At 41.5% G+C, this 16,423-nt stretch overlaps 1 protein-coding gene across 1 annotated transcript in view; it reads left to right on the top strand.

The window, feature by feature from the left end:
* Window positions 1-1,253: 1,253 nt before the first annotated feature.
* The window catches only part of LOC137848260 (interleukin-6 receptor subunit beta-like), a 36,073-nt gene continuing 20,903 nt past the window's right edge, over window positions 1,254-16,423 (top strand). Inside the window, exons 1-4 of the mRNA XM_068667272.1 lie at window positions 1,254-1,706; window positions 4,194-4,241; window positions 4,526-4,576; window positions 11,756-11,867. Of these exons, the coding sequence (XP_068523373.1) occupies window positions 1,577-1,706; window positions 4,194-4,241; window positions 4,526-4,576; window positions 11,756-11,867 (341 nt within the window). The 5' untranslated portion in view covers window positions 1,254-1,576. The remainder of the gene's footprint in view (window positions 1,707-4,193; window positions 4,242-4,525; window positions 4,577-11,755; window positions 11,868-16,423) is intronic.

Here is a 16,423-nt window from a genome sequence, read left to right as displayed (position 1 = left end):
GTTGTACAACTCGTGTTGTGGTTGTACAACTCGTGTTGTGGCTGAGTGCCACACAGCCACTTGCTCACTCCTCTGTCCTGACCCCCAAGGGATGGGGAAGAGAATTAGAAAAGGAAAGTTTAGAAAACTTGTGGGTTGAGGTAAAGATAGTGGAAAGGCAGTGGAAAAGTATGGGAAAGCGAGGAGAGGTGAGGAGCAGAGAGGAAAGACAAAGTGAATGATGCACAATGCAATTGCTCAGCACCATGCCCAGGCAGCCCCAAAGCAGCAGCAATACCCCACAGGCAACACCCCCAATTTTTATTGTTGAGCATGATGCTGTATGACATGGGACATCCCTTTGGCTAGCCTGAGCCAGCTGTCCTGGCTGTGTCCTCTCCCAGCTCCTGGTGCAGCCCCAGCCTCCTCACTGGCAGGTGGAGAAGCAGCAGGTTCATCCCTGAAGTTATGTTAGCATTGCTCAGCAACAATCCAACCATCGGTGCATTATCAACAATATTTTCATGACATATCCAAAACACAGCACCGTATGAGTTCCTGTGAAGATAATTAACTCTGTCCCAACCAAACCAGGACAGTAAGAGATGCTTAAATGTGATCTAGACAGACAAAGATCTTGTTTCCGATTCAAAAGGCAATCCTTAAGACTCTGCTTATATACACAGCTCAGACGATTTCTGTCTGTTGAATGCAGTGTTCATAGCACAGGTCTGAAATGTGCCAGGGAAGACATCCTCCAGTTATCCCAGAAACAAACCAGTAGCACTAACTGCAATGATGTTGCAAAAAGAAGTTGCCTGTCTCATCAGGTCATACTGCCTCAATTCTTATAAACATTTTATCTAACATAACAGGACGAACTCTGCATTCAGACTTAGGGAGATCTAACATCACAGCACTAAGAGTGGTGAGACCCCGGACCTGCTCTTGCACAAGCAGAATTTGGTCCACGCGTGTTTTAACAAAATCAATTTAGTTTCCTCCTTTATCTTCTCTTCCAAATAATCTTCACCCAAATATACAAATTGCTGGTTCTTGTGCACTCTGCATTGACTGCCTAGTTTATTTAGCAATATCAGTGTTTCATCTGTATTTACATTTTTTATACCTCCAAGGAAGACCTGTTTTGAAGGTATATCAGCTAATGTGTTGGGGTGAATATTGTTATTTTCATTAAGAGAAGGCAGAACTGTTTGAAAAATTAGCTGTTTCACAGTGCAACTTGAACTCACACAGCATGAAAGAGTGTGTTGTGGGAACCTTTCCTATCACAGCAAATTTCACCCAGGGGGTGTGGCTGAAGACTGGGTGGGATTTTTTTCAAAGACCATATCAAAACTGCTTTTTGAATTCAGATACTGATGTATTTCTCTGGCAAAAAGCACTGCAACAACCAGTCAAATATTTTGCAGACTTGCAGGTTTGCTTATCGGATGCAGAGTTATTCAAGAAGTTACTTGTGAAAAATAGTGTAGCTCTATTTTAGATCCAGAGGAAAGATATGGGACTTCAGCATGCAGAAATAGGCCAAAAATGAACTTGTATTTGTTACAATATTGAATTTGTTGCAGTATGCATGAAACAGAGCAACTGTAGTCAACCGAAACTAAACTTTTTATTGGAGAACAGAAAGCTAATTTACAGCAAAAATACACATACTCAACCAGATGAAAATGAAGACCTCAACAGCTTGTACTTCAGAGAAGGTAAGACTGAATACAAATGAAATATTCCTTTGCTGGTGCAATATTTCTGCAGCCTACATTCTGCTTCAGCTGCCTGCTGGATTCTGAGTGTGCTTGAATGGGGTCGCCCATCCCATATAACCTAAGCTGGTTTAGGATGTATTTAGAACTCTGAACAAGCAAGATTTCAGACCCCTTCTTTTTCATTAGGATCCATAGGCACTGGTTGCAAAAATGTACTCACAGGCTCACAGCCTGCCCCATTTTCCCTTTGATGTGCAAGGGTAGAAGAGAGTTTCACAGGTATAAAGCAGGATGAGGAGGCCAGCAGCGTGTTCCTGACTGTGCTTCCGTGTCTTGGGAAATTCTTTTTCCTTTGAAGTGTAACAGTTAACAGCTGAAGTTGGACAGAGTGAAGGGAAGGATTCTGTGGGGTTTTCTATTAATTCACATGATGTAATCCAGGCTAAATGGGAGAAGTTAAGATTGCCTTCAGGGGAGACCAAGAGCCTGTGTTGTCTTTTACAGCAGAACTTAAATAAGCAAATGACAAGTGAGGAAAAGCACTGAGAGAAATCCAGTACCACATCTAGAGTAAGGTATAAGTCTAGGTCTGAGAAGCCATTTAAGCCACAAATGGAACAAAGTTGGTGTTCTCTTCTAGTCCTTGCTGCACTTTTGAGCATATCACAGGAGACAGTGTAATTTATCCTGGTCTGAATAACAGGAAAATTTAGGGCATTTACAATTCTTAGACAAGTCCATGGCAGTAAAGGAGCTGAAATATTAAGCACATGAAAAAGTGTTCCTGTGCAAAGTTTACCCTAAAAGTAATAGTTCAGCTTTTGTTTTACATTAAAAGGTCACTATGGCAACTGGATACCTGATCTTTAATCAAAAATAGGTTCTTATTCCTATGACAAATTACAGTTTTTGAGATTCTTTCATCTATTTTGATTGACAATGTATTTTCTATACTTCTTACAGTTGATTTTTTTTTTCTTTAAGTGGAAGTAACATCCATACTGAGACCTAGAGGTCCAGAAACACTCACATGGACTTGCTTTATTGCATTTCTTTCCCTACAGTATGTTCTTCCCTAATTCTATGCATGCTGAACTAAGTTTCCTGCTGTTTCACTGACTTACATGGTTTTCATCTGGGATAGGTTACTTCAAATGTGATTATCCTGATCACTTCAAATCAAGGTACATAGTTCAAGTCGCATTCTCTATCTCTTGACCTCTAGTTTGCTCTGAGTCTGTAACTCTGCAAAGCCCTATCAAAACCTTCACGTATGACTTGCATTACATCTTTTTCACTTTTTCCTTACTGTTCATAAGTTATTACTATCCTCTCTCTGTTCTTTCTGAGAAGTGTTGTCAAGGCTGATATTTGGATCAGTCAGATAAGAAGGGCTTTGACCCTGAATGCACAAACTGTATCTGCCATCCCTCAACATTTTCAAACTTACTCCCAAGCCCAAGCAACCTAATTACCAGGAAATCCCCTGTAACACCCAGCAGAATTCCATTTCTATTTTATGAATGTGCCCTTCAAAAATCTGATAAGATATAGCTTATATCTGATAAGATATAAGATATGCATTAGTCACATGCTCCCACTGTAGACTAGACTCATGCCTATAATTCTCTCTTTAAGATGATTCATTTTAAAAAATTTTAAATTTTTTGTTGCTATTTAATACTCAACCTGAAATATGCCATAGTGGCCAAGATAAGTTAATAATTTGCCTATCACCAGGTAGGTTTGAATCCAGACTCTGCTTGCAGCTATCTGAGTACAGAAGGGAAATTTCCCACAGTAGTGAAATTTTCTGAAAATTTCCCTTTACTGATTTAGCAGCAAGAGCTATTGTGCTTCTGGAGTGCCCAGAGTTATATGTTCTCTGATCAGACTTCATGGATGTGGACCTGACTTACAGCTATAGTGACTTTTGTCTACATTAGGGCTCCCCATTTTGCTACCAACAATGCAGATACAGCACCTCTGCAGTGGTGAATTTATTTTAAATGGAAAAAGAAGGCAGAAAGAGAAGACAGGAAGGGTCTGCTGCTGCTATTATTTCTACAGTGTCTAATCATACATTTTAGAGTAAGTCAAATACTTTGCCTTGCTTTTCTGCACATTGACATTTAGCATAGATTTTCAAAGAAGCTTAAGCTTAACCGGGTTTACATTGCTGATATCTTAGACACCTTTAACAATCTCATTGTGATATCTTAGACACCTTTAACAATCTCATTATGACTTGTACACACCAAGAGGGAAAGCTTCTGTTTTCCATACAGGTGAAATTAGAATTTCCTAAATATATTTAATAACGTGGAGCCCAAATGTCCATCACATTGTCATTTACAAGTGGGTTAGATGTATCCAGCCAGCAAAAGTATAGGTAGTGGAATGGATAGGAAAACTGAAGAGGCTGTATGAAAAATAGACTAAAGATAGTGTAACATTGGTGATAATCATTATGCTTCTTTTCAGAGAAGATGAAGAACTCTCTGCTTGCAGCTATCTTTTTACTTGCAACAGGTGAGTTTTCATTTGATGCATGACATGACGTTTGATGCTACTCTTTATTAATACTAAAAATTCTTAACACTATTCAAAGGCAAGGATATATGACCAAAGTCATGACTGAATTAAGTTTGGGTAGGAGAAACTGCACTCAGCAACAGTTTATTTATTTTATTATGTATTTTATTTTATTTTATTTTATTTTATTTTATTTTATTTTATTTTATTTTATTTTATTTTATTTTATTTTATTTTATTTTATTTTACTTCAGTTAAATGCATTCTTTTTTATTCCCTAGATTCCTGTAACTGCTTAAACTTGGATTTTCCATTGTGCAAGCAGCTTCCAGGTGGGTAAATATAATTCACATAATATCTAGTTAATTGTAAAGATGAACAGTCAGATTTCCTGGCAACATTTTAGATTTCAGCTAGAAATCTGCCAGCTGAAGTGATTTGGGTTTTAAATATTGATATAGGGTTATTTGGCTGAAATCCAGCATGTAGAAACTGTGAATTTCTAACCCTTTCCTAAGGCCCAGATACTTATTACAGGGCTGCAGGCGCAGTGTCTGTCTCTATTTCTTGTTTCTAGGGGCCTCCTAGTGGCCTAATCAAATGACAATAGAATATATGATGTTTATATTGACAAAAGTTTATGGTTTAGATTTAACTAATACATTGCAGTTAATGGTAAAAAAAGAGAAGCCGAACACTTACTAATAGATATCAATTTCACAGCAGCTGGTGGTCATGCTGGATTTATTGTTGGCAGAAAAAATCCTACATGCTAGGATTTTTTCTTGCTTGGAGCCACAGCAGGGAAGACAGTCTTTTAGTACATAGTGGCACTGGATGAGACAACATCAATATGACTGCATTTTTCTGAAATTAGCCATGCATAATTACCTAGATCTTGCTATTACTCTATTGGACTAAAGCATTACTGAGAATACCAGAAAAAATGTGAAGAAAAACAATGCATACAGGAGTGCAAAAATTGAGCCTTGTTTGTTTTAAAGAGGAAACTGGATTGTGACTTTTTGGTACAGGGGAAATTTTTCCTTTGTTTGCACATCTCAGAGTGCAGTCTTGGCACAGGGCTAATATTCTAAGGTGCAGAAGAACTAATAATACATACGTTCTTTAAAAGGAAGCAGTACAGTAAAACCAAAATGGAATGGGATAAAAACAGTATGCACATGTGTACCTACAAATATAGGAAAAGTGGACAAGTGAAAAAAACATGGGTAACATAACATGTTCAGCTGAAGAACGTGATATAGGACTTTACAGGACTTTATGGGACTTTATAGGACTTTTTTAGTATATCAGCCAGGGCAGTGAGGGTGGAGTATGTTAATACACTGTTTCCACACATAGAAGCTACTATTTTTGCCTTGTGTGTTTTTAAACTGTCTCATAGAGAAAGCCAATTTATAAAGAAAGACTGTTTTTTTTGTTATTGTTGTTTTTTTGGTAAGACGAAGAGCATGAAGAACAATACAAGTCCCTATGCTTCTGTAAGGAGAAACAGGTCTGCAGCACTGTGGTCACCACGTGGGTCTCAGTTAACAGAAATGGTTTGGGGAAGAAGTTAATAGGAATTCATCAGAAGGGGGAAATAATTCCATTTGATTTCACCTCTCCAGAACTGTTATTTCACAGTTTCGGGAGCAGTATGTTACAAACATACTGATGTGAAGTGTTACAGCAGTTCCAAAAAGGTGGTTTTTTTGTTTGTTTTTTGTTGTTTTGTTTTTGTTTTTTTTTTTTTTTTGTTGTTGTTGTTTGTTTGTTTTTTGTTTTTTGTTTTTTGTTTTTTTCTAGTTCTTAATTTAAAAGAAAAGAAGAATTACCAAGTCAATGAAAGGCTCAATGTAGAGTAAAAGAGAAGAATAATGTGAGAGCAGTTGCTACTTTCTCCAGTTCTTAGAGCACCATATCAAGAGTGCAAGTGGCCAAAGTTTGGTTTGGTGATTGAACTAGGAAAGCAAAGAACTAAGTAATTATTCACATTTGCTGTAGAAACAAGGAAGACCTGATCTCTACCTTCCCAAAAGGAAGCTGCACACACCTAGACTGATGCAGCAGACTTTCATTAGAAATGCATATTTGTTTTGGTAGGACAAAGAAGGTGTCATGGGTTGGAGGTTATAAGTCTGAGCCATAGTGACACACTTTTGGTCCAAACCAACTGTTAATTTAACTATACAGCTGCCATCCAAGTGGTGATAGACATACCAATGACACTGTAATTCAGGTTATAGGAAGAAATCAGTCTGAATGAGGAAAAGAGGAGGACTGCTCTTTTACTGCATAATTTCACAAGGGTGTTCTGGGGAAACAAGCAGGAGGAGCTGGAAATGGTGCAATTAGAAAAACATGACCTGACTGCTATAACTGAAACGTGGTGGGATGGATCACATAACTGGAACACTGGAATAGAGGGGGCTCTCTTCTTCTCAGAAGAGGTAGGCAGGGAAGAAGGGGTTGGGGTGTTGCCCTTTATGTTAGGTAAGGGATTGATTGTGAAGAGATGCCTCTGAGAAACAGCCATGGATAGGTTGAGAGTTTGTGGGCAAAAGTTAAGGACCACACCAAAAGAAAGTACAGCTTGTGGATGGTGTCTACTACAGACTGTCTGGTTAAGGAGAACCTGTGGATGAGGTTCTAGTAGCTTCAGCTACTATATGCATCATGTTTACACTCACCCTGATGGGAGACTTCAACCACTTAGATGTCTGCTGGGGAAGCAGCACAGCAGGCTGTGAGCAATCCTGAACCCTCACAGAGTGCACTGAAAACAAATTCCTCATCCAGGTACTAGATGAACCAACCAGAGAAGCATTACTGAACCTGCTGCTCACCAATGCAGACAAACTATTTAAAGAGGTTAAGATTGGAGGCAGGCAGGGATGTAGTGACCATGCCCTGGTCAGGTTTGTGATCTCGAGAAATATGGGCCTAGCAAAGAGCAAAGTCAGGACCCTGAATTTCCAAGTGAACTTCCAGCTTTTTACAGGCCTAGTGGATGAGATCCCCTGGAACACCATCTGTAGGGACAAAGGAGCTGAACAGAGCTGGCAACTCTTTAAGGATGTTTTTCTTAGAGTATAAGATCTCTCCCTGTCTAAGAAAGCAAGCAGGAAGGGCAGAAAACTGGGATCCCATTTTTAAAAAGGGTAGAAAGGAAGACCTGGGGAACTACAGAGTCTCTACTCTGTGCCTGGGAAAATCATGGAACAGATCCTCCTAGAAGCAATGTCAGGGCATATGCAGGACAAGGAGGTGATCTGAGAAAGCCAGCATGGCTCACCAAAGGTAAATTGTGCCTGACCAATCTTGTGGCCTTCTGTGGTAGAGTGACTATATCAGTTGACAAGGGAAGACCGACCGATGTCAGGTACCTGGACTTCTGCAAGCCCTTTGACCTGGTCCTATGTGACAACCTGATCTCTGTATTGGAGAGAGGTGGATTTGAAGGGTAGACCATTCAGTGGAAAGGAATTGTCTTGAAAGTCACACCCAGAGTGTGGTGGTCAATGGCTCTATGTCCAAGTGGAGCATGGTGAAGAGTGGAGTCCCTCAGGAGTCTGTCCTAAGACTGGTACTGTTTAAGATCTTTATCAACAACATGGACAGTGGGATTGAGTGCACCCTCAGCAAGTTTGCAGATGACACCAAGTTGTATGGTGCAGCTGACAACATCAGAAGGAAGGGATGCCATCCAAAAGGACCTGGACAAGCTGGAGAAATGTGCCCATGTAAACCACATGAGGTTTAACAAGTGCAAATTCAAGGTGCTGCACCTGGTTTGGGGCAATCCCAGACATGAGCACAGATTGGGAGAACTCATTGAAAGCAGCCCTGCGGAGAAGGACCTGGCGATTTTGGTGGACAAAAAGCTCAACATGAGCCAGTAGTGCACATCTGCAGCCCAGAAGGCCAACTGCATCCTGCATTTTCAGAGGATTGTGCTTAGTGGTGCAGAGTCTAGTTGGAGGCCTGTAGCTAGCGGTGTCCCTCTGGGGTCAGTACTGGCTCCAGTGTTGTTCACTTTATTCATCAACAACCTGGATGGTGGAACAGAGTGCACCCTCACAAGTTTGATGACACAAAGCTAGGAGGAGTGGCTGATACCCCAGAGGGCTGTGCTGCCATTCAGAGGGACCTCGACAGTCTGGAGGGTACAACCAAGAGGAACCTTATGTAATTCAACATGGGCAAGTGCAGGGTCCTGCACCTAGGGAGGAATAACCCTAAGCACCAGCACAGGCTGGGGGCTGACCCGCTGGAGAGCAGCTCTGCAGAGAGGGACCTGGGAGTCCTGGTGGACAGCAGGCTGACCATGAGCCAGCACTGTGCCCTTGGGGCTAAGAAGGCCAATGGCATCCTGGGCTGCATTCAAAACAGTGTTGCCAGCAGGTCAAGGGAGGTGATCCTCCCCCTTTCCTCAGCCCTGGTGAGACCACACCTGGAGTGCTGTGTCCAGCTCTGGGCTGCCCAGCACAAGAAGGACATGGAGCTACTGGAGTGAGTCCACAGGAGGGCTACGAAGATGATGAGAGGACTGGAGCAGCTGTTGTATGAGGACAGGCTGAGAGAGCTGGGTCTGTTTAGCCTGGAAAAGAGAAGACTGAGGGGAGACCTCATTAATGTGTATAAATATCTGAGGGGAGGGTGCCGAGAGGATGGAGGCAGTCTCTTTTCAGTTGTGCCCAGCGACAGGACGAGAGGCAACAGGTACAAACTGAAGGACAGGAGGTTCCAGCTGAATATGAGAGGGCATTTCTGTACTGTGAGGGTGACAGAGCACTGGCACAGGTTGCCCAGAGAGGTTGTAGAGTCTCCTTCTCTGGAGATACTCAAAACCTGCCTGGATGCCATCCTGCACAATGTGCTCTAGGTGATCCTGCTTGGCAGAGGCACTGGATTAGATGATCTTCAGAGGTCCCTTCCAACCTTGGTCATTCTGTGATTCTGTGGTCTTGGGCTACATCAACAGATGAGTGGCCAGCAGGTTGAGGGAGGTGATTCTGCACTTCTGCTCTTGTGAGGTCCCACTTGGAGTGCTGTATCCAGGTCTGGGGCCCCCAGCACAAGAAAGATGTGGATCTGTTAGAGTGGGTCCAGAGGAGGGCCACAAGGATGATTTCTCTCCTATGAGAAAGGCTGAGAGAGTTGGGACTCTGTCAGCCTGAAGAAGAGAAGGCTCTGGAGTGACTTCATAGCAGTTTTAAAATACTTAAAGGGGGCATATAAAAAAGGTGGAAAGCAAATCTTGTTTGCGCAGACAATGACAGGATAAAGGGGAACAGTTTTAAACTACAAGAGGAGAGAGTTAGATTAGATGTTAGGAGGAAATTCTTCACTCTGAGGGTGGTGAGGCCCTGGCACAGGCTGCCCAGAGAAGCTGTGGATGCCCCATCCCTGGAAGTGCTCAAGGCCAGGCTGGATGGGGCTTTGGGCAACCTGGTCTGGTGGGAGGTGTCCCTGCCCATGGTAGGGGCTTGTAACCAGATGGTCTTTAAGATCCCTTCCAACCCAACTAATTTTATGATTCTATGAACCTGGGTAAATCTCTGAACCACAACCATCCTGTATTACCAACTCCAAAGAGACACATATTTACTTATCAAATAGCGAACCTTTATTGTTGAAGTAATAGGTCTACTGGTATCTTATTAAATCTCTTAGATATAAGGAAAACGTGGTTCTACTTATTAGGAAAAAAAAATCATTATAATGTTAAATATCCTGTACATTTTGAGATCCTTATCTACTTTTCTGAAGAGAAGAAAAAACAACACATTTTATTTCTGTATCTTTTTAAAAAAGTGTGGGTGGTAATTTGAGACACAATGGCTGATTCTTCTGAACTAGTAGTTCAGACGGTAAGAGACAAAGCAAAAGGAGAAGAGTCAGATTTTATGATTAAAGTTTCTGACAAGAGATTTCTGAAATACTGAAATTAGCTTTACCACCAGAAACTAAAAGATGAGATCCTTTAAGAACATCATCAGCTGTTAATTTCTCTTTGGGTCAAAAAAAAAAAAAAAAAAAAGTCCAAAAATTAAACCCAAGTTGCTTTGTATATAAATGCATGCTTCTGCTTTGTAATGTGATCTTTCTGAATCTGGTAGTATACAATACTCTGTTCTCCAGCAATTATTCTGAACTCTGGATCTCCAGATAGAGATGACTGATAGTTTTAGAGTAATTCTGGAGTCTAGTCAATCTGTGCTGTTGTTGATAATTACTCCTGTGCTATGGTGATATAATGCTTTGCAAGAAACTCCCCAGTAATTCTTTCAGTTTGGAAACTGTGGAAATATCACATTTGCCCTCAGTAATAATCACCAAAAGGAAGCCACTCTCGCCCCCTTAACTCCTTAAAATTAATTATGCAAGATGTTTCACAGGGATGTGTGAGGCCTACAAGATCCTCTGTTCTGGCCTATGCTTTCCAAAATGTCTGCAAAATCCTGTTCAGCTGTCAATAATCTGCTCCAAGCAAAGTTGTTGCCAGCTCCACTTTGTAATTCTGCTGAGGAACTGTGCCTCCCCTCCATGCAAGGCCAATGCTCTGTGTTCTGCAAGATTTCCAAGCCATAGTGACTCCTCTGGGGGATGTGTTTTGCACCATGGGTCTGGAGTGAACCACCAGAAGCCACTGCCTTGCACATATTCCAGCAAACACTTGAGCGGTGGCACACAGCTGCTACTCTGAGCATTTGCAGAGACATTGAGAACACAAAAGGCACTAACTGCCAGATCAGGAAGGTGTGAAACCAGAGCAGAGCAGAGATGGGAGATAACAATCTAAGGTCTGTTAGCAGAAAGGTGCTAACAGTTTTGTCATCTGCTATAGGGAAATTAACTTGCAATAACTTTCCTCAAAGTTAGTAAAACAAATTGTCTGCAGCTGGAAGTGCTTCCTTGTACATGTATGCATGGAATTAGTTCTGCCAGAGAGTGCTTCCAATAGTGTAAAGTATATATTCCAGTCAGAATTGAAAACAACAACAACAACCACAACAAACAGTTTAACCAGTTTAAGCTTTAAATAAGTGCAGAGGCAAACTGCAAGCAAGATGTCAGTGTTGTAGGAGAGAAACACAGTTCAAAGGTGTAAAAACACCGAAGCCACAAAAAAAACCATGGCAAGCATTTCAGTACTACATTATTTGGTATGTAACAGCTGGTAAAGGGAATGCAAAACATTGGTACAATTCTCTATTTTTACTGTCATGTGGGAAAACTAGTTTTTCCTTGGAAACAGTGCAACTCATAATGTTTAATCTCTCTAAACGCTTCTGTCCCTTGTTCTGAACATTAGTGAGCTGCTTGCCTTGAGAATAAACATGACATAAAGGATCACACTGCTGGTACTTATTTCATTTCACAAAGAATATAACTGGTTTTATTATTTTTTTTCTTTTGATTCTCCTAGCCGTCTTGTACTTTTTGATGGTAAATAGTTGCTTGGATGAGTGTTTTCCAATCCGCATGTTTTCATTTTGCAGACTGGGACAATGAATTGATGTGCTACAAAGAAATAAGTGAGGATCTAACCTGTACCTGGTTGCCAGCACCCAGTGCTCCAAATACTGTTAATTACACCTTATTCTTAAAATGGTAAGTCTAAAAGTCAGAAAATGAAAAGCTCTTATCACTGTTTGGCATTACTCTTACCTGCCTGAGATGTGTTCTGATGCATTTCACAGAATCACAGAATCATCTAGGTTGGAAGAGACCTCCTAGATCACCGAGTCCAACCTCTGACCGAACACTAACCAGTCCTCCACTAAACCATATCCCTAAGCTCTACATCTAAATGTCTTTTAAAGACTTCCAGGGATGGTGACTCCACCACTTCCCTGGGCAGCCCATTCCAATGCCTCACAACCCTTTCAGTAAAGAAGTTCTTTCTAACATCTAATCTAAAACTCCCCTGGTGCAACTTAAGCCCATTCCCCCTCGTCCTGTCACCAGGCACGTGGGAGAACAGACCAATCCCCACCTCGCTACAGCCTCCTTTAAGCTACCTGTAGCGAGCAATAAGGTTGCCCCTGAGCCTCCTTTTCTCCAGGCTGAACAAGCCCAGCTCCCTCAGCTGCTCCTCATAGGACTTGCTCTCCACACCCCTCACCAGCTTGGTCGCCCTTCTCTGGACTCTCTAGAGTACCTCCATGTCCTTCTTGTAGCAAGGGGCCCAAAACTGAACACAGTACTCGAGGTGCAGCCTCACCAGAGCCGAGTACAGGGGGACGATCGCCTCCCTAGCCCTGCTGGCCACACTGCTTCTTATGCAAGCCAGGATGCTGTTGGCCTTCTTGGCCACCTGAGCACACTGCTGGCTCATATTCAGTTGACTGTCCACCATCTCTCCCAGGTCCTTCTCTGCCTGGCAGCTCTCCAACCACTCATCTCCCAGACTGTAGCTCTGCTTGGGGTTGTTGCGCCCCAGGTGCAGGACCCGGCACTTGGCCTTGTTGAACTTCATGCAGTTGGCCTCAGCCCATCGGTGCAGCCTATCCAGATCCTCCTGCAGAGCCTTCCTACCCTCAAGCAAATCGACACACGCACCTAAGTTGATGTCATCTGCAAACTTACTGAGGGTGCACTCGATCCCCTCATCCAGATCATTGAAAAAGATATTAAAGAGAACTGACCCCAGTACCAAGCCCTAGGAGACGCCACTAGTGACTGGCCTCCAACTGGATTTGACTCCATTCCATTTTAAGTTGTTATATAATACTGGTCAAAATCTTTCCTCACACCTCATATTGATTTGGTAAGAGCTGCACGTTCCAAACTGTGAGGAGGTTGACATTGGCAAGCAGACACGGTGCCAAGTAGAAGCTTAGATTAGTTTAATTGTCAATGCAGAAAGAGCTAGAACCTCTGCTTGAACGGAAAATATATACAGAAAAATCTGAAATAGGTGCATAGATTCAGCAATTGCTCTGTCCGATCTGAGGAAGAGTGATTTACCACTTCCTAATTTCATGAAATGTGACTGGCAAAGCTACTCTGAATCAGACTGGGAGGACCTCTGTAGCAACTGTGCTTACCTGTCTCTTTCACCGATTCACTGAATTTTGGTCAAGACTAGACCCTTATCTTCCCTCCCTGTATTAAAGAAAAGATAACAGGGCAACTTTGTAAGTCAGTAGCTCTGTTGCAGAGAAATGAAACAAGCTCTGAATACTAGTAATTTTCTTCACTGTCCACTGAAAACAGGTCTTGCAAGAACCCTCTTCCCACCCAGTAAATCATATTTATCTGAGAAGCAATTATTTCTTCTTTCGATAGTTTGCTTGTCATTAGACATCTTTTCATGCTTCCAACATGTCTGCTTGGAAAACTATTTCCACAGATCACATTAATTGTTTCTATTTTTGTCTATTGATTTGCACTGAATACACTAAAACACACATTGTACGTTATATATTATGTTAAGCCACATATCGAATGAGATATTGATTATTTTGAAGTATTTTACTGCAATTTTGAATTATCAAGTTTAATAGCTGGAATTAACTTGTAGGTTTTAATCTCATAATATGGGTATCTTCAGTTTTCATGCTGTTTTTTGAGGAAGTTAAAACAAAAAACTCATGTTAAATGTAGACAGGCAGATTAAATCAACATCTGCGCTGTGCTTTTTTAAAAAGAACAAAGCAGGTTGCTGTCTCAGTACCTTCATGACAAAAGGGATTTTCCTCATTTTATATTTACATATTTGGGATCTCCCACGAGATTAAGGGCATGTTTAGAAAGAGAACTGAGATCAGAAGGCACAATCTGTGCCATGAGGCCATGTTGTGGGGTGCACAGGTTACAATACTGTATGCTGTTGGCAAATTCTGATACTTATAGCTGATTATGTTACCACATAACACACTGCTCTTTGCTCTTTGCATTTAAAAAAAAAAAAAAAAAAAAGAGAGAGAGAGGGCTGTGGTTCTGAGCATCTCATCAAGCTAAGAATATGTCACTAAGCTGGCATATTCCCCAGGGTGATCTGCATACTGCAGACTAGCAAGGCAGCCACCTCAGTGCATGATTACTCTCCCTGGCTCCATCAATACTTTCCCACTGGAGGCAGCAGCAGGTGCCAATTTGCAATAAGCACCAAACCTCACTGAATTTGCTGCCTCATCTCCTGTGTCTTCCAGGAGCACTGATTCCTTGGAAGAGGAGAAGCACCTGTGAAACAGCTCTCCTTCTATGGAGATGCTATCAGCCAGAGCATTTGTAATGTCATTGCTCTTAAGTCTCCAGCCAAACTCAGACTGTGCTGTTCCTAAGCTGCAGAGTTGATGTTGTGAGTGGAGAACTGGCAGTAAAATAGTGAAAGAGAAGGTGGACAAGAAGAGAAACAACTGCCTCACAGAGTCAGAGATTTTCCCAAGCCAGAGCCAGGACTTGAACCTCATTCACCTAGGCTACTAGGCTCCAGCCTAGTAATCTTAAAGAAAAGCTTCCTTTCTACCTGTTCTTTGGGCTAGAAGGAAAACAAAAAGCAATTGAAAGGATTTTTTGCTTGCCTGGAAGAGGACATCACCCCACTCCACAAATAACATTAGTTTGACACTGATTTTTTTCTTTATCCTTGCTCGTTATGATTTAATTGTCAGGAAAAAAAGATCAAAGAAAAACTCCCACACAGATGTTCAAACCAAGCACTCAAGACCATAGTTTGATATATTAATGCCTGATTCACAACCAGGCTGGAGCAGAAGATGGAGGAACCTTCAAGTTTTTTTTTGTTTTGTTTTGTTTTGTTTCTTTTTTCTTCTTTTTTATCCAGTTATTTAATATTCTATTATGATCATCACACTTAACACTTGAAATATGTAGCTAGGTAATTAATATACCTACCCATTTCTTTTTAAGAACATTGAATTGGAACAGCGTCAGCCTGGAAAAATCTGTTTTGTGTGTGTCAGAGAGTAAATTATAGAGGGGGCCTGTGTGGGAAAGCCTGGACAGAACAGAAACAGCCTGCCATTTAAGTCCTTTTCATGAAGGAAACATGACTGAGTGGTGAGGAAACACCAAAGTAAAGTTAAATCTTTCTCCTTGAAGTGTTTATTCATTACCCCTATCACTGCTGTTCTTTACATATTCTTTACATTCATATACTAGCTCCAAACCCTCCACTACCCAAGAGAACTTTTTTGTCGTAATTGGTAACATGTAGGGCATTGGCAGAACCTCAGTTTTCACTACAGTTCACCGGAAAAGTCCAAAATCTCAGCTGGCTTCAGCCAGTCCAGATAGCAAGAGGTTTCCTCTCTAAAGAAATTACAAGGACAGTGTATATTGACATAGGACTGGCTCTAACACATGCTCTTCTCCCTGCTGTTCACTGCCCTAGATGATCCTCCTTTGAGCAGTAATGTTGGACAAGATGATATCCAGAGGTCCAATACGACCTCAGCTGTTTTGTGAGTCTGTGAACTGTGGACTCCTATCTGCATTAAATGGTTTTGGCCTAAATAGTGTAAAGTGCCTAAATGGCTCCAAATAGTTCTAGACAGTCAACATACCTTATGGCCACTGAATTTGTTTAAATTTATAACAGAGAATTGGCCAGCTATTGGATTTGCGTGAGAATCAAGGTGGCATAAAGTATCTCTCCGTTAAATAGTCTGAAGCACATAGTAATTATGGAAGTCATTTATATAAAAAAAAGCTTTACTGCACAGTCACCATGAGTTGGAGGCACTTTGTATCTTGCAAATATATTCTGTGCCTGGTAGACTTACCCTGTTAACTTACTTTACTGTTGCATCTTCAGCCATTGCACAAGGCTGTGGAGGGGAAAGACTTGAAGACTTATTTGAAAAAAATGGAGGTATTTTCTGCTGCTAACAAATGCAGTATAATAAGGAATTTGTAAACAAAGTCAAAGGACAAGGGAGATTGAAACTTTGCTTTAGTATTGTTCTTGAAAGAGCATTCTTGAAGGCAAGTAACTGAGGATGAGAGGAGTGCCTGTTTAGGCACCTCCCATGTAGATACGGCAGTACCTACAGGAGTACAGAATACTAATGTAAAATCTGAGGAATAGGGTGTTTGTCTAGGAGGCCCAACTTTTAGTAACCTTCAAGCAGAGAAATCCCCTTCCTGGATGAATGTTGGAACTACAAACACGCAGAAGCACCAGCAACCAGCAACCA

This window comes from Anas acuta, chromosome Z (genome assembly GCF_963932015.1).
Source record: "Anas acuta chromosome Z, bAnaAcu1.1, whole genome shotgun sequence".
Lineage (NCBI taxonomy): Eukaryota > Metazoa > Chordata > Aves > Anseriformes > Anatidae > Anas > Anas acuta.
The sequence above is the reverse complement of the archived record's forward strand: the minus strand, read 5'-3'. Positions and strand labels throughout refer to the sequence as shown.